The 18,209-nt window shown below is 49.2% G+C and overlaps 1 protein-coding gene across 1 annotated transcript in view; it reads right to left on the bottom strand.

The window, feature by feature from the left end:
* The window catches only part of SS18L1 (SS18L1 subunit of BAF chromatin remodeling complex), a 37,453-nt gene that overhangs the window by 983 nt on the left and 18,261 nt on the right, over positions 1-18,209 (bottom strand). The window contains exons 5-10 of the mRNA XM_063105627.1: positions 17,787-17,984; positions 16,377-16,541; positions 15,818-15,919; positions 14,747-14,839; positions 5,640-5,759; positions 2,951-3,078 (exon numbers count right to left, since the gene is read on the bottom strand). Coding sequence (XP_062961697.1) covers positions 2,951-3,078; positions 5,640-5,759; positions 14,747-14,839; positions 15,818-15,919; positions 16,377-16,541; positions 17,787-17,984 — 806 coding nt within the window. The remainder of the gene's footprint in view (positions 1-2,950; positions 3,079-5,639; positions 5,760-14,746; positions 14,840-15,817; positions 15,920-16,376; positions 16,542-17,786; positions 17,985-18,209) is intronic.

Below are 18,209 nucleotides of genomic sequence, written 5' to 3'. Positions count from 1 at the left end.
CAGCCAGCATCCAGGAAAGGAGATGGAAGGAGGTACAGAGGCAAGCAGGAAACAGCCTTCTGCCCACATCTCTGAGACAGGGAGGTAGCCAGCTCTCTAGAAACCCCTATCCAAGCCTGTGGCTAATGATTTACATCAGAGATGGCCAAGAGGTTCATTCATTCAGTCTTGCACTGGGCTCCCTGTGGGCAGGGCCTGTGCCAGGTGCTGTACATCAGACCCTTACACTGACCCTGCCAGTAAGGAAGGCTCCCCCCAATCCCAGTCCATCCCCACAAGGGACCGAGCTCCCATGGGTGACTGATGGGCACCAGGGCTGATGCCAATGCTGGCTGCCCACCCCCACCCTGCTGAAGTAAGAAATCCAGGGTGGGGTTGACCAGGGTAACAAGTTTTAGTCAATACAAAACATGAATTTGAGAGTTAGAGATCCCATGTCCAGCAAGGCTCCAGGACAGGAGGGTTCTATGTGGTCAGTTATCTGACCCATGATGAAGAGTCACGTAAAAACTGCTGTAGTTTAAGGAAACCAATCACTCATCTGGATGCCCTGATTCTCCATTCACAACCCCCTCCAACTAGTTAATAATGAGGCTTCCTGAGTACCCACAGCAGGAAGTTAGTGGGGAAGGAAAGCTGTCAGGGTCTGACCGAGAACTCCATTCGCATATTAGGGTATGTTCCTGGTGTAACCTAGGACGTTCTGAGTCTAGCTAGCAGGAACCAATTTTAATCAGTCTTTCTGCCCCTGCACAACTGTATAAAATAGAAAACCCCAAATCTGGAGCTCATCAGCTGAAAGAACAGCAATCCTCAAGCCCTAAAACAGCTGGGCAGCCCCTGAAAGCTCATCACATGTCAGGCCTAGCCCAGTGGTTCTCAAATAGGACAATTTTGCTCCCAGGGGATATCTGGCAACATCTGGAGACAGTTTGGTTCAGAACTCAGGGGCAGTGGGGAGGTGCTACCAGCATCCATATGCAGAGGCCAGGAGTGCTGCAAAACACCCTACAGTGCACACAACGGCCCCCAGTACTGGCAGCGCCGAGGTTGAGACATGGCCTCCAATTAAGCTTGAATCCTATTAAACTACACTAAACTATTATCTTGGAGTTAGATGGACAACTTTCCCCCTTAAATGTGAAATTCTCCATCTTCTTCATTGCTCCGTGTCTTTTCTATAGGTAGACATAAAGTTATATGTTCTCTGGTTCCATCTACAACTAAATTACAACATTCACTTGTTATTCTACAAAGTCCAAAGAAATTATTTTCAGGGCTCTATTAAGGAGACATCTTGTCTCATCAAATCATCCTAATAATTCTATTTTTTTTTTTTTTTTTTAAAGATGACCGGTAAGGGGATCTTAACCCTTGGCTTGTTGTCAGCACTACGCTCACCCAGTGAGCTAACCGGCCATCCCTATATAGGATCTGAACCCATGGCCTTGGCGTTATCAGCATCGCACTCTCTCGAGTGAGCCACGGGCCAGCCCTCTAATAATTCTAATTTAATATCAAGCTGCCTACTGTCTCCCTTTCAAACTCCAGCACGACGCACCTGTGCAGGCGCTGCTCCTGGCACGAACCTGTGTGCCAGGGACGGGCATCCCTTCACAGTCATGGCGCCTCTACAATGTCCATGTGGAGCACTTCTGAACTGTTTTCTTAAGTACCAAACAGATTTGCTCCTCTAATTGCTCTACCCTGATAGCTGTCTTGTTTTACACTGTGTTGAAATTCAAACTTCTCTACGTGTAACTGATTTATCCTTTACTGTCTTCAGGGAAGACAAGCAGCATTTAAAAAATAATATATGGCACCTTATCTACTCAATTACCTGAGAAAAACAACTGTAATCAATGTAGTGCTTTGAAATTTCATCAGTTGTGTAAACTGCCATTAACGCCTCCTACCTAGCACAAAAAGTCACCAATAAAGTCACTTCTTGCTATGGACTCTCTTCAAAGTAGGCTCCAAAAAAATGTCCAAGGTAAGTCTTCTCACACCCATCCGCTCCTCCTCAGGTCTCATGCTCCAGCCACCAAGCCTTCTTTCTGTCTTGAATGTGACAGACCTACTGTGGTCCCAGGACCTTTGCACATTCTGTTCCTGTGCCTGGCTCGTTCTCATCTGTGAGGTCTCTTGCCCCTTCACTGCTCCTGCCATGCAGACCTCGTTCTCCTCCTGGGGCCCATGTCCCACTCAGACCAAAGGCACCTCCCCATGAGGCCCCCACACCCTGCCACCTGTCCTTGTCACCTCCTGCCACACTCTCACTGCTCACCCTGCTCCAGCCACACTGGCTCCTCACTGTCCCGGGAACTCTTGCACTTCCATCTACCAGGAATGCTCTTCCCTCACTTCCTTTGGGATCATGACAGTGTTTCCCACCAGCCTGGTCTAAGCCAACCCCCTGCTCCCATCACTCTCCAGCCTCTTCCCTCTGTATCTTCTTCTTAGAACTTTCAGCCCCTGACAGATGTGTGCTCCCACCCAGGACCGGGCTCCACACAGGGGCTTCCTCTGCTCTGCCCCTGCTCCATCCCCAGCACCCAGGATGTTTTCTGGCTCAGATGAGTGTCTCCTGAACAAGATGTAAGCTCTAAAAGCACAGGGGCCTTGTCGCTGCCATATCCCAAGCACCCAGTAGAGACCCAACACATGCTAGGTGCGTGATAAATATCTGCAGAATGAAAGAATGAGAGAATCGCGCATGCAAATCTAACAGTAAGTTTAGGATATAAAAAGCCAGGTGTCTGACCAAGGTGAGCATATACGTAGAGGTAATTTTTAAAAACCTTACAGGCTCAGAGAGTTAACATTCTGGAAGGGACCCTGGAAGCCAATTAGTTCCATCTCATTATTCCTCATGACCATATGAGAAATCTTCATTATGTCTCGACAGACACGGTGGATGGGCACGTCTGGAAACATCCAGAAAGCTTGCCTGCTCATAGCCATAAGGCCGCTGCTGCTGGGCGGACGGTCCCGTCTGTGACGCTCTGTAGCTCCCGTACTGTTGGCCTTGTCCTTGCTGGTAGCTGGGGTACTGCGAGGGAGCTCCCTGGGCAGGCCCTGAGAAAACACACCAGAAACTGTGAGACCAACCCCAAATGACTCCTCAGAACATCTCCAAAACACCTGGCACTTGGTTTCCTCAACATTAAATCTTAATAGCAAGAGCACCATGTAACCAACTTACAGACCCTCCAGTCCTGTGAGGACCCAAGACTGTACCCCTCACCCCAGAGTGGGTGGCTGAGGGCCCCCCTCCAGCACACCTGTGCCTGCCACATCCTAGAGGCAGGGGAGTGGTTGTTCTGGAACCAGATGGTGTCAATTCTGATGACTGCTGTAAACTCATAACTTAAATATCACAGGAACAGTGAAATCCACCAGGCAAAAGAGAAAGAGTCATTGTTTCTATGAAAACTAAGTTGAAAGCTTTGGAAAGAATTGATAAAGGCCAAGTAATTTTTTCAAATGCTATTTAGTTAATCATAGTTGTAAAAGGCTGAACTTTAACTTGTACAAGTTTGAACAACAAACCTTCACTGTGGTCCTCCTTCCTCGTCATAGCAGAATTATTCTTGAGCTTCCTGGGGACCCTCTCTGTGGGGCTTACCCTGACAACTGAGGCTTTGCTCCACTGCTCCGGAGTGACCCCAGCACCTTATTTTCTAGAGGTTCTCAGGTGACTCTAAGACACAGTAAAGGCTGAGACCCACGGACCTAGACTTGCCTCCTCAAAGAGGTCCAAGCAAGATGAGGGACACAGCGTGGGGCTTGTGGTTTACGGAAGGATGAAAGTCTGGCTCCGGGCGGGAGACCCCAAGGGGACAACAAACGGACATTTGTGTTTAAGGTACAGTGAGATGTTTCAGGTCTATGTGCATGGATGTTTTACGAACACGCACTTAACTCCCTCTCTGGATAAACTAATACCTATTCACTCTTACGCAAGAGCGAGGCTGACCAGTACAGGGATCCTAACCCTTGACCTTGGTGTCACAAGGCTGCATGCGAACCAGGTGTGCTAACTGGCTAGCCCTCATATCAGGTATTTTAAATATTGACAACATGTGTGGTGGTCACAGAGTGGTACCATGAGCTAATGGCCCTGCTGTGATGCAGCACAAAAAGCACATGCCCAGCACCCTGGGTTCCGTGGGGCACCAAGGGGGTGCTAGAACTACAGGGAAACCCTCCTGTGGCTCTGGGCTCCTGTCGGCCATTTCCAGTGGAACTGCCGGGGCAGGACGAGACCCTCAGGCTGAGTCCTGGCAAAACCTTCTGCTCTGCTTGGCAGCCCAACCTCATTCAGCAAGGCTGAGTTTCCATTTCTGCTCATCTTCAGGTGAATGGCATTGTCCCCTCTGTTGCTACTGCAGCTGGAAAGCCCCCCGGCCCCCTCTGTGCACGATGACCCCTTCTCTGCATCCCACGGGCACCAATGCTGAGTCTGTGGTGGCCTGTTCTCACTTCAGTGGTCCCCGTGGGGTGAGCAGAAACAAAAGGGCGGGCAGCACTTCTGCACACTGCTGCCAGGCCACCCATATGTGGGCTGCCTCACACAACCGGGCTCAGAAAATGCCCACCTGTGCCCAGGCCTCAGTTTCCAACATGATTTCCAGCAAAAGTACCAGGGCTCCTTGGAGAAATGGCTGATCCTTGGGCTGGGAAAACACTGTGGCACCAGAAAACACGGCAGTGCTCAAAGAAACCAAAAGAGCAGGGCATGCTGGAGGGACACAGGAGCCAACTGAAAGAGCTCCCAGGGGCCGAAGCTGGGACAATTTGAACTACAAAATAAAGCAGTGTTAGATTATAACCCAAAGTGTAAAATGATTGTGAGTACATACTAAAATAAGTGATTAACTAAGTGAATGGGGTGAGAAGAGACAAACTTTCCTTATAGAAGAATTCTAAATAATATATACAGATACCCCAAGAGTGGGGTTAGTGACTCCTCCCAAAGAACAGAGAAGGAAAAAGGAAGGAGAAAAGGTGAAACGTGGCAGTGGGGACACCCAGCAAACACCACCTCATCAGGTGACCCCGGTCAGTGTTACCAGAGGGAGGCCACGCTGATGCAACGGGCCCCTGGTAGGATGTGGAGAGAAAGGCCCATCACCTCTGCAGTCTTCTTTCTAATCCCTGTAACCCTGCCTCACCGTGAGAAAAGCATCAGACAAACCCAAACGGAGGGACAATCCACAAAGCACCTACCCATTCCTCTGCAAACTGCCAAGGTCAAGAAAGACCAGGAAAGTCTGGGAAACCGTCCTAGACAAGAGGAGCCCGAGGAGGCATGACGAGTAAGTGTTGTGGGATCCTGGAGGGGTCCCAGGACAGAAAAGGACCTCAGGGAAAACTAGTGGAGACTGACTAAAGTGTGTTTGGTGCCCAGCCAGGTACCAGTGCTGGTTTCTTAATTGTCACAACTATACCACAATAACGTGTGGTGTGACAACAGGGGACCAGGTGCCAGGCACACGGGAACTCTCTGTACTAGCCTCGCAACTTTTCTGGAGTTTATTAGGCATTCGCCTGAACGATAGCATTGCAGTGCGTGTGGCCCACGTGCAGGGCAGGTGGGGTGCTGGGGGCCCGGGGAGATGCGCCTTCACTCTTACCATAGCCTTGCTGCTGCCCGGGGTAGCTCTGCTGGTTGGGGTACTGCTGCTGGGAGTACGTCTGCTGCTGGGCCGTGCCCTGCTGGTAGCCGGCCTGCTGCTGGCTGTACTGGGAGTTTCCTGGAGGGTGAAGGAGACACGGAGCTCATTTCCAGATAGCAAAGGCAGCTCATTCTGCTACCCACGTGTGACATGGGTAACTTTGGAATCCATTGGCTAAGTCTATCACTTCAGTGTGTGTTCTTTTTCACAATGACTCAAACACTGTACAGTGGTCCCTGCTCACCGCAGCTTCACTTTCCATGGGTCAGTCACCCACGGTCAGCAGTGGCCTGAAAATACTAAGTGGAAAATCCCAGAAATAAAAATTTAAATTGTGTTGTTCTGAGTAATATGATAAAATCTCACGAATTCTGCTCCGTCCCTTCATCACGAGAAGGGTGAGCACAGGACAGTAAGACATATTTGGAGAGAGAGAAAGAGAGACCACATTCACCAACTTTTATTACAGTATATTGTTATAAATGTTCTACTTTATTATTAGTTACGGTTGTTAATCTATTACTGTGCCGAATTTATAAATTAAACTTTATCATAGGTATATATATATACAGGAAAAACATAGCATATGTAGGGTTCAGTATTATCTGTGCTTTCAGGCATTCACTGGGGTCTTGGAATGTATCCCCCTTGGATAAGGGAGGACTATATTACATTTTCTCTTATTTTATAAAAATACAAATGGAAAGCCCCCCAAAATGAAATGGTTAATACTACAATTAAGACATACTCATACCAGTACTGTGGGTCAAACAGTGCCCCTCTAAAAATATGCTGAAGTCCTAACCCCAGTATGTGTGAATCTGACCTTGCTTGGACACAGGGTCTTTGTAGATGTAGTCAGTTAGAATGAAGTCATTAGTGTGGGCCCAATTCCAAGGACTGCTGTCCTTATAAGAGGAGAACGTGGACACAGACACACAGGGAAGAGGCCACGTGCTGATGGAGGCAGAGACTGGAGTGATGCTTCTACAAGCCAAAGAACTCCAGGACTGCTGGAGCCCCCAGAGGCTGGGAGAGAAGCTGGAACACTCTCCCTCAAGCCCCCAGAAGGAACCAGCCCTGCTGACACCTTGATCTCAGACTTCTGGCCCCCAGAAGTGCACAAGAGTAAACGTGTGCTGTTTTAAGCTGCTCAGTTTGTGGTCCTTTGTTACAGCTGCCTCAACCTAGTGCAGAAGAAACATGCCCAGAGCAATGGCTCTGAAGTGAGTATATTCGAGCAGCTGGTCAGCTGTGGACTCGGCCATGAAGGAAGATAACCAGGTAAACAAACACATACAGATGGTGAAAACACGACACTAAAAACAGAGCCTAAAACACAGAACATAAGGAAATGGAGATATCTCCATAAAGTTCTGGACTGAGAACCAGTATAGATGGTGTATGTTTTCATGTACAAACACACACATGATCTCTTAGTGTTTACTCTCACTATAGCTGATGGTGGGTCAGTTATTGATGAGAAAAACATTTGTTATGGCGTCTAGAACCTTACTGTGGGCCAGTGTGTGGTCCCTCATAATGCCACCAAGCATCGTCATCACCCCATTCTGCAGATGTAAAATAAGCCTAAGTTTAACTTGAGAAGGACAGTATCTGGTGACCAGCTCCCTGTGCAGTGCTCACAGGCAGCTGCCTCTGGGGCTGGGACCACAGCCGAGCTTCACCCAGTAATAACAAGGAGACCAGAGAGCAACACAGAAAACTGTCCAGCAGGTATGGATGGTTCGACAGCCATAAAGTTGGGGGCATTCTATTTTAAGTGACAGCCAATAATGTTCAGTATTTTTAAATTTAGCTTCCGAATAGGCAAATATATTCTCATGATTCAGAAATGTAAAAACAAACAGACCCACACCTTTGAGAGGTCCAGGGAAGGAGGCTGCTTCCATCCTTGTCCTGGATGCCTGGACCCCCAGACCCTCAATCCCATCTTCTACCCCATAACCATTTTGTATTGGTTTCTTAGGTGTTTTTCCAGCTTTTCTTTCTTTTTTTTTTTTTTTTTATTTAAAAAGATGACCGGTAAGGGGATCTTAACCCTTGACTTGGTGGTGTCAGCACCATGCTCACCCAGTGAGCTAACCGGCCATCTCTATATGGGATCTGAACCCGTGGCCTTGGTGTTATCAGCACCACACTCTCCCGAGTGAGCCAAGGGCCAACCCCCAGCGTTTGTTTATAGCATGTGTGGGCATGAGAATGTGAACACAGTCTTATTTTCCCTTCATTTTTAGACAAAAGGCACATCCTAGACATCCTGCTCCACGCCTAGCATTTAGCAACTCACGGAAGAAGGAGCACCGCAGAGCCTCCCACCACGTCCTGATGGACCCTGGCTCTGTCCAGTCTACACCACTGCAGACCTCACTGAGATGCAGATGCAACAGGATGGTAAACTCCCTCTTCCAGCCACTCTCCCACTGAGCATCATGCAGGTGCCCCCAACTGTTCCTGATGCTCCTGTCAGGCTCAATTGGCCCCATGTCCCCTGCTGTCCCCATCTGGCTCAGCCGGCTCCACTCCAGTCCCTTCCTGCTACTGGTCCTCTGTGCACTGCCACCCTCTCGTCTTATAGGATTCACAGGGTGCCCACCAGATGCCACCTCCCACAAACAACTCCAGGACCAGCTGCCCGTGGCCCACAAGGTCCTCATTCTGCTATGGAACAAACATAATTTTGGAAAGTTGTTTTAGAATGCTGGCTTCAGTCTACCCTTATAACTTCCACTCCCTGCTTTGCTGTGCTATAGGCCACTTACATATCTGAAGGTGACTGTGACATGTCCCCCAGTCTTTGCAAAGCAAAGCACCCCCAGGCTTCTCACCCCATCCACACAAGACCTCGTAATGCCACAGCATCTGCTGTGTACACATGGGACATACACCATGTTACATACATATGTGTATTCCCCATGTCAGAATCTAATTGACAAGAAGATGAAACAAAACTCTTCTAAATTCAGGAGGAAACAATGCCATGTGCCATACTTGTCTTAAAAGGTTATTAAATTTTTTAGTAAACTTCACATCAATTATGGAAGGAAAGACTATATAACCCAAAATGAGAGCAGAAAAGTAAGTATGTCCAGCATTAAATGGGCTGAGCAGCTCATCCTGAGTGTGTCTCTGGGGTAATCACCTGTCAGATAAATCAGCAATGGCCTCTGGCAGACAGCACTCGGGCACCTCACTGAGGAAAAGACCAAGCCCTCCCGTGTTCCAGGAGGTGACAGGGAATGAGGGCCAGCCCTGCTGGCAGAGCTTCGTTCCCCAGAGTACTGAACGAAGAACGTTCCGTGGAAAAGCCTCTGTGTACATACTGCTGGGCGGCCTTTTAAAAATTTTTTATTATTATTTAAAATTTTCTCCCAGCTTTTTAAGGCATAACTGGCAAGTAAAAATAAACTTTAAAGTGTGCCACACGATGTTCTGGTAGATGCATACACATGGCTGGTTCACTTGTGTTTCTTCACAGCAGGCTAAGAACTGTTAGCTCAGAAGCAAAATCTTTACACATCCAATTTAAAAATTAGCCCAAAAAGCACATCTGTAGCCATTTAGAGACCGCCCGCTTTGAGTAGCTGGCAAAACCTCTCTGACAGGGCTCTGTTGTGAGAAGGCCCAAGCCATGCTGCCCTTCAGGGCTCTCTGACCCAGACACTGATGGTCAATGTCACTAGACACGTAGTCCCTCCTGGGGGGGGGGGGTATCGCTGGCCTTCCTCCCCTGCTGGAAGGGAGCCCCACAACCCTCTGCTGAACTTGCACTATGAGGGACATCCCCTGACATGTGAACTTGTCCAAGTGCTGCCCAACAAACCTTGTGTCCTCCTGCCTCTCACAGTCACAGCTTTTCTCCTGTTGGTCCCCAAACCCTTTGAACCTCTTACACGCACGCCACGACACAGACCCTCTGAAAACAGCTGAGCAGTGTGCTTCAGGGCCAACACAATGCCAGCCCAGGGCCCCACCTTAGGGAACTTATCCTCGAGAAACACCTAAAGAGATTACCACATGACACACACAGGACGTCCACTGATGCCTATTTTTAATAGTGAAAACAAAATAAGCTTAGGTTTAACGTGAGAAGGACAGTATCTGGTGACCAGCTCCCTGCGCAGTGCTCACAGGCAGCTGCCTCTGGGGCTGGGACCACAGCCGAGTTTCACCCAGTAATAACAAGGAGACCAGAGAGCAACAAAGAAAACTGTCCGAGACATAGGAAGTGAAGAGGCAGGATAAAAATATTACATATTCACGAAGAACAGCCAACATTTAAGATATCAGTTCGTGCAAATAATAATGAACATCCAGGTGCTTATAAACAATTTTACTTTGAGACAGTTCAGATGTTGCAGCTCTCTAATTTTGTATTCACCAGTAGGTTTCTAACCCACCAGGGGACAGGGCTAGGCCACTGCACCGGCAGCAGGAACAGCTGGGGCCAACAGGTGAGGTGCCCTTATGGGCCCAGCAAGCCGGGGTCTCTACATGGCGAGTGACTGCGCCAGGCAGAGAGTATCAGGAACCAGATCCTCTGCCCCCCAGGACAAGAAGGAGGGGTCTGAGCCCATGTTAGTGAGAAGGATGATGCTTGCAAACATGAACAGCCACTATGATGACACTGGGAAGTGATCACAGCAGGGAGATGGCACCATAGACTTTCTCGGTGATTTTCCCTCTATTTCCAAATGTTTTATAACGTTATATCATATGTAACTAAAAAACAAAATTGCTAGGTGGAGAACAGTATGGTAGTTCCTCAAAAAATTAAACATAGAATCACCACATGATCCAGCAATTCCACTTCTGGGTATATCCCCAAAGGATTGAAAGTGGGCCTTGAAGAGATATTTGCATACCCACATTCACAGCAGAACTGTTCACAATAGCCAAGAGATGGAAGCAACCCGTGTCATAGACAGACAAATGGATAAACAAAATGTGGTCTATACATACAATGGAATAGCCTTAAAAAAGGAAGGAAATTCTGACACTTGCTACAACTTGCATGAACCTTGAGGACATTATGCTAAATAAGTCAGACACAAAAGGACAAATACTGTACATATTAATCTGTTTCTGATGCTTATAACATAAATACCTGAAACTGGGTAATTTGTAAGAAAATGAAATTTATTGCTTAAAAAGATTCAGAGGCTGGGAAGTCCAAAGTCCAGGGAAGACATCTGGTGAGGATCTTCCTTAGCAGTAACACAGCGGTCCCACACGGTAGAATGGTAGAGCAAAATGAGCTAATCTTCTCAGCTGGCTCCCTTCATTTTATTTATTTATTCATTTATTTATTTCTAAAAGATGACCAGTAAGGGTATCTTAACACCTTACTTGGTGTTGTCAGCACCATGCTCTCCCAAGTGAGCTAACCGGCCATCCCTATATAGGAATCCAAACCCATGGCCTTGGTGTTATCAGCACCACACTCTTCCAAGTAAGCCATGGGCCAGCCCTCAGTTGGCTCCTTTTAAAGCCATCAGAACCAAGCCCATGACCACCATTAATCTATCAACTTATTACTCAGTGAATGGATCAATCCATCCATGAGGGCACAGTCCTCATAATCTAATAACTTCTTCAAGGCCCCACCTTTCAATTACCACAATAGGATTTCCCACCCTCTTACCACTGTCACAGTAGGAACCAAGCCTCAGTGAGTTTGGGGGACATCCAATCCACTGCATGGACTAATACAGAAAATTGGTACCAGAAGTAGGGTGTTGCTTTTAACAAATACTTGAAAATGAGGATGTGGCTTTGAACTGGGTATTGGGCAAAGATTGGAGGAGTTTGGAGGGCTCAGAAGAAGAAAAAATGAGGGAAAGTTTGGAACTTCTTAGAGACTGTTTAAATGGTGGTGACCAGAATGCTCTCAGAAATAGGGACTGTAAAGACCACTCTAAGAAGATCTCATATAGAAATAAGGAGTTTACTGGAAACTGGAGCAAAGACCGTCCTTGCTATGAATTGGCAAAGAACTTGGCTGCATTCTGTTCATGTCCAAGTTTTATGGAAAATGGAACTTAAAGGTCCTAAACCTGAGTATTTGGTGTAAGAAATTTCTAAGCAGCAAAACATTCAGGAAGCTGCATGGCTACTTGCAACAGCCTATGCTGAGTTATGGCAGGAAATATATGACATAAAGCCAGAATGTAATTAAAAGAGAAGCAGAGCGTAAAGATTTGGAAAATTTGCAGCCTGGCCATGTGGTAGAGAAGCAGGGAGCATAGGCAGGAGAAAAATGCAATGGTGCAACCCAGCAACCGTTTGCTAAAGAGATTAGTACAGAAGGAAGGGATTATCAAGAGAAGGCGAAAAAGACCTTGAAGACATTTCAGAAATCTTTAAGGCTGCATATTCCACTAAAGAGCCAGAGGCCTAGGGAGACAGAACGGTCTTGGGGAACAGGTCAGAGGTGCCCTTCATGGGCTCTCTGCCCAGGGCCACCTCTGGCTGCTGGTCCTCACACCAGCACCCTGGCTGCTTTCACTGCTCCAGCTGTGGCTAAACTGGCTTTAAGTGTGGCTAGACCTGCAGCTTTAGAATATATAAGCCAGTAGCCTTGGTAGCATCCACATGGTATTAAGTTTGTAGCTTCACAGGATGCCAGAGCTGTGGAGGCTTTGGAGCCTCCACTCCGATTTCAAAGGATGTATGGAAAAGCCTGGGGACCCAGGAACAGATCTGCTGCAGGGGCGGGGTCACCACACAGAACTTTTGCTAGAGCTATGCCAAGAGGAAATGTGGGATCGGAATTTCAGCAGAAAAACCCCGCCAAGGCCATGCCTAGCGGAGCTGTGAGAGAAGGACCACTGTGGAGACCCCAGAATTGTAGAGCTACCAGCGTGCAATACCAGCCTGTGAGAGGCTGAAATACGGCCTAAGACCAGGAAAGCCATAGGAGTGGAGCTGAGGACTTGAGGACTCAACTCTCACACCAGCGTGCAGAGGATATCAAGCAGAGTCAAGGTATATGATTAGTCAATTTTGAGATATGATGCCTACCCTGCTGGGTTTCAGACTTCCTCTTAGGATCTGTTACCCCTTTCTTTTGTCCTATTTCTCCCTTTTCAAACAGGAATATATATCCTGTGTTTGTCCCACCATTGTACCTTGGAAGCAGATAACTTTTGATTTCACAGATAGGACTTTGGACTTTTGAGTTCAAACAAGTTAAGACTTGGATGAAATGTATTTGTATGTGAAAAGGAGATGAGTTTTGGGGGGATCAGGAGCAGAATGCAGTGGATTGAATGTCCCCCTCAAACTCACTAAAGCTTAATCCCTATTGTACTACTGAGGGTAGGAAATCCTAGTATAACTGAAAGGTGGAGTCTTGAAGAGGTGATTAATTTGATGGTTTAATGGTGGTCATGGGTGTGGTTCTGAGGGCTTTAAAAGGAAAGCTCACAAGGAGTTCCCTCTGCTCCACCATTTTTGCCTCGTGACACCGTGCTGCTATAAAGCTACCACCAAAGAAGGCCTTCACCAGATGTGTTCCCTGGACTTTGGACTTCCTAGCCTGAAACTGTAAGCAATAAATATTGTTTCTTTATAAATTACCCAGTTCCAAGTATTTGTTATAAGCAACAGAAATGGACTAATTCACTGTGATTCCACTTATATGAGATCCCTAAAGTCATCAAATTTGGAGACAGAAACAATGATGGTTGCCAGGGGCTGGGGAAGGAGAGATGGCTGGCACAGGGAACCAAACCCTTGACCTTGGTGTTACAAGGTGGTGCTGTAACCAACCAGCCCAGGAATTGTTTAATGGAGACAGAGTTTCAGTTTGGGAGGATGAGAAAGCTTTGGAGATGGATGGTGGTGATGGCTACTGATTAATGTGATGCACTTAGTGCCACTGAACAGCACACTTAGAGATGGTTAATATGGCAAACTTTTTATTTTAAAAAATAAAAAAAATAAAGATGACCAGTAAGGGGAACTTAACCCTTGACTTGGGGTTAAGAGCACCACGCTCTCCCAAGTGAGCTAACCGGCCATCCCTATATAGGGATCCAAACCTGTGGCCTTGGTGTTATCAGCACTTTCCCAAATGAACCACAGGCCAGGCCGTCCCCCCCCAAATTTTTTTTTAAGCCACTAAGAAAGTTTAATTTATGAGTCACCTGTTTCATATTTATTGTGTTTTTTCCTCTCAAGTGGACCTATTAGGAGCATTCACATTTTTCCCACCACTGCCTTCCAGACCGGGAAGCCTGGAATTTGAGGCAGCTGAAGTCATAAAGTCTTGTGAGTCGATCACCTACTCTTCCCTGGGGGCCACTTTAACCTTGCGGGGGGGGGGGGCTGAGGCCAGCTGACACCCGCTCAGGAACTGACTGTGTGTGTTTCTTCCAACTCTATATTCTGTGATGTTCCACTGGTGGCTTCATGTCAGCCAGAGTGGGCATATTTACACCATGGAAATGTGCGAGTGCTGCAGACCAGGCCTTTCTGCTAAGAGAGCCTCCATCGATGGGCAGCCCCCAGTGCAGCACTGCCCAAAAATGCCAACAAGGCTGTGAGCCCCCAGCCAAAGATGCCCTCTACCCAGCCAGCACGTGATTGGAGAGATACCAGGGCCACACCCAATGCAGCCACGCCCCCATGTGCATTACCTGCCCAACTCAGGAGGGCTTTTGGAGTACCTGGTCCCCACTATGCGACTGGGTTTGGAACCACTGACGGTGCCTGACTGAGGATGCTGAGAGCAGCTCACAGGCCAGAACTGGCTGGAGCTTGCTCCCACTCTGACTTGGCCCTCTGAACCCGCTCTTGTTTCACGAACACATGGCAAGGCAAGAGCGGTCCCGCAGCAAGCCTGTGTTCCCCGGCTTCCAGAGGAAACACAATTTCACAAAGCTCTACACCTGTTGCTCTGTGTCTGTGTCTACTCCCTGACAGTGATTTAGGTGGAAATTACTGAAATCAGGCACTGCTCACTCCTGACTGTGCTGTCTTAACTCTGCCAGGTGTGGCCCTTACACTCTGGAGTACAACACGTGGTCCTTGCGCCTTACCCCCCTCATAGTAGTGCTGCGTGGACTCTTCGAATGACCGGTCGTAGCTCTGCTCTGTGTAGGATGACTGCTGGTAAGCATAATCGCCATGCCCTGCAAGAAACAGAGATGGCCCACAGTCAGCGGAGGCCTGTGACTGCCCAAGTCCTGGGGGAGACACTTGAGTGCCAGGATGGAGAGACAAGGTGAAGCTGGGCATGGACCTATGTCCTCACAGACTGACCATGCTCCTGACCTCCGAGCCTCAGCTTTCCTAATCTAAAATTGATACTCTAATGTATCAATTCCTGCTTCACACAGTTCTTGTGAGGTTAAGAGACAGTTTTACGAAGGGATCGATGACAGTCAATGACTTCTAGGTGACCCAGCAGCAACACTGCTGTGTGCCTTGTGCTGCTGCCGGGCTCCTGGGCGTATCTAGGACCCATCGTGAGGCCTTTGTTGCGTGTCACCACCTGCGGCTGGTCTCTGCCACCTACCCACCACCGATTTCCCAACCTGACCATGCACCCCTGCCTTACACTCCAGTTAATGTCCTCCAAGGAGCCCCACCTTCATCTCCCGGAAGGGCCCATCCCTTAATACTTTAAATGCCACCTCCACAAATCCTGGGCCTCCTTGGAGATGACTGAAAGGTGACAGCATGAAAACAATCTGCAGTAACGATGACCAAGCCGCTGGAGGCCAGGGCTACCAGTCACGGGCTTGCCACCAGGTGAGGCTAGCTCCATCTTTTTAAAACATTTATATCTGTCTCTAGCTTGGGGCTGCACATCCCAGCCTTAAATTCTTACTGATTTTAACAAAAGGGAGACAAGGAGCCTGTGGAGGCATGTGCTGGAAGCTTTGCTGCAGAGACCAGGCACCGCCACCAGACCAGCCCTCATGTGCCCCCTTGGAGGTGCGCAAGCAGAGGGTGGTCTCTGAGGCTGTGCTAGCTGCTGCAGTGGCTGCAGGTCTGAACTGGGAACACCAAGGAAGAGCTGGGACAACCTGCTCACAGCAGGATCTCCTGTGCCTTTGGCTGCTCAGCCTCGGGAGCATTCCCAGGCAGCAGCTGCGGGCCCTCACCGTCTGGGTAGTACTGCTGGCTCATGGGCTCCGAGGCGCCCTGGCTGTGGCTGTACTGCTCACTGTAGTACTCCTCCTGGCCCAGGTACTGCTGGGAAGAGCCTGTGATGGGACACAACACAGGAAAGCTACTGCAGAGACCTTCTCTCCTGACAGAAAAGTCCCCACCAAGTAGCATCGCCCATACGAGAACACCTCATGGGGTCACCCAAGGGGACAGGGCAACCTCAACTATCAGTCCTCATTCTCCTCCTCTGACCCCTAGTCCCCAAATACTCTTGACTTAGCACTTATAACAACCACCAGCCAGCCCCGCCCCCAACACCAGGCCTGCAGACTGATTCTGACTCCTCGTGGACAGCAGACCAAAGCTTGGCCCATCCACCAGCATCTCTGGGAACAGAGGGCACCACAGTGGCTCTGGACCCCCAACAGCCTCGCTGGTTACAACATGGGCCCTGCCCCAATCAACATGGACACGTGTGCAAGGACTGCCACTTAACAAGGGGCTGAAGTTAGCTGTGCGCAGTGCCAGGGTTGGGGTGCCTGCAGCGGTTACCTTGCTGGGAGGGCCGGTAGGGTGCCATGGGCCGCTGTCCCATCATGCTGTTCCCCTGGCCACCCTGGCCCATCATGGCGATGGATGACTGGCCCTGGTAGTGCTGGCTCCCACCCTGTGCCGAGTTATAGTGGGATGTAGCCGCCTGCTGGTGCATCATGGACACTGTGTGGCAGGACAGAGACCAAATCACCCCAAGGAAGCTTCCAGGGCAGGCGGTCCTTGCTCTCCCTCCCCTGCCCCACAACCCAACAACCTCCTCTCAGGCTAGTCCCTCGTTATTTTCCCACCATTCCCCCAGGAGAATGCCACACTCGGTTCCAAGTCACACCTCCTACGACATGACCTACATGATGCCCTAGTGCATGGTCAGACTGCAGCCCTTCGCTAGCTGTTTCAAAATTTGCCGACATTCAGAAAACAGCAGAAGGAATTGCTGGTCAGGAGGACCCAGGGGTCCCCACAGCCACGGAAACACCTCTCCGCCCTGCCTCAGACAAGCTGCTCCTGCGCCAAGCCCACGCCCACAGGAGCACAAGTCCTGGTCCTCCTTGTCCCTCAAGCTGGTCTTAGGAGTCACATGGTCACTTGCTGACCATCTCTGTGACTCTGTGGCCCTTTCATGCTGGTGGTCACTGTTTCCTGCCTACTAGCCTATCCTTACAGAAGCCCCAGAGCAGCACCATCCCATAGAGATAGGACACGAGCTACACTTTAAGGTTTTGAGTAACCACATTGGAAAGTAAAAAGAAACAGGTGGAATTAATTTTAATACTACATTTTATTTGAGTCAATATAGCCAAAGTAAATTCCTAACATGTGACTGTTATAAAGAAATATTAAGTAGCTACTATGCCACCCTGTTTTTCATAGTAAGCCTCTGAAATCCGGCAGGTAGCTAACACTCATGGACCTCACAGCTGGGACCTGCCTCTTCCCAAGCATTTCCGCGACCACCCACATGGCCAGTGGCCGCCAACATGCAGCCAGCTCGAGGGACTCTCGATGCTCTAGAGAAAGTCCTAGTCCTAGGCCTGGTGTCTGTGGCCCTCCATCCCCTCCACACCTGCGTGTCTGTCCACACTGCTCCCTGCATGGGAATAACTTTACCACTGCCTCTGTGAGCCCAGAGCTATCCTGAGAGATATGCCACCCTCTCTTCACAGCCTCCTGCAGGCCTCCGTGACAACAGCCAGCCCCCTCATAGCAGGACTGGAGTCACTGTGGGTCACCAGCCCTGCCTCTCTGGACGCTCCCAGGGAGGGCAGCCAGCACTGACTCATCCTCTCCCCAGCTCCAGCACCCGGTAGAACAGCAGGCCCTTGGGGGCCACACATAAAACCTGCACAAGTCTCCAAGGGTCTCAGTAACAGGCCCATGCTCCCCGGGGTCGCATGGAAACAGGGGTACCTGGGTTGGACTGCATGTTGATGTTGGTCCGAGACACGTAGTTGCCAATGGTGCCTTGCCCCTGCATAGGGACACTCTGCGAGGTGGGTCCCGAGTGGCTGTAGCCCGGCCCTGAGCCGTGGCCACTGCCTGACATGCTCATGGAGGTGGTGGGCAGAGTGCTCTGTGCTGTCTGCTGCATGGCCACATGGTTTGGACCTGCCGAGAGGGGTGGCAGAGGGGGTGTCAGGTGCTGGGGGTCAGGTCCCCACCTGTGAATGTGAAATCACCCCGAGTTTCCTTTAAGTGATTCTGGGGAGGGAGGCTAACCCATGGTCAATAACACTATGAATGAAGCAAATGATTAAGTTGGTTAACAAAGAAATAAACATACACGCTAAGTACAGATTAACTGTATATACATCGTTATGTTGTTATTAAGAG

Source organism: Cynocephalus volans, chromosome 1, assembly GCF_027409185.1.
Source record: "Cynocephalus volans isolate mCynVol1 chromosome 1, mCynVol1.pri, whole genome shotgun sequence".
Taxonomy (NCBI): Eukaryota; Metazoa; Chordata; class Mammalia; order Dermoptera; family Cynocephalidae; genus Cynocephalus; species Cynocephalus volans.
The sequence above is the reverse complement of the archived record's forward strand: the minus strand, read 5'-3'. Positions and strand labels throughout refer to the sequence as shown.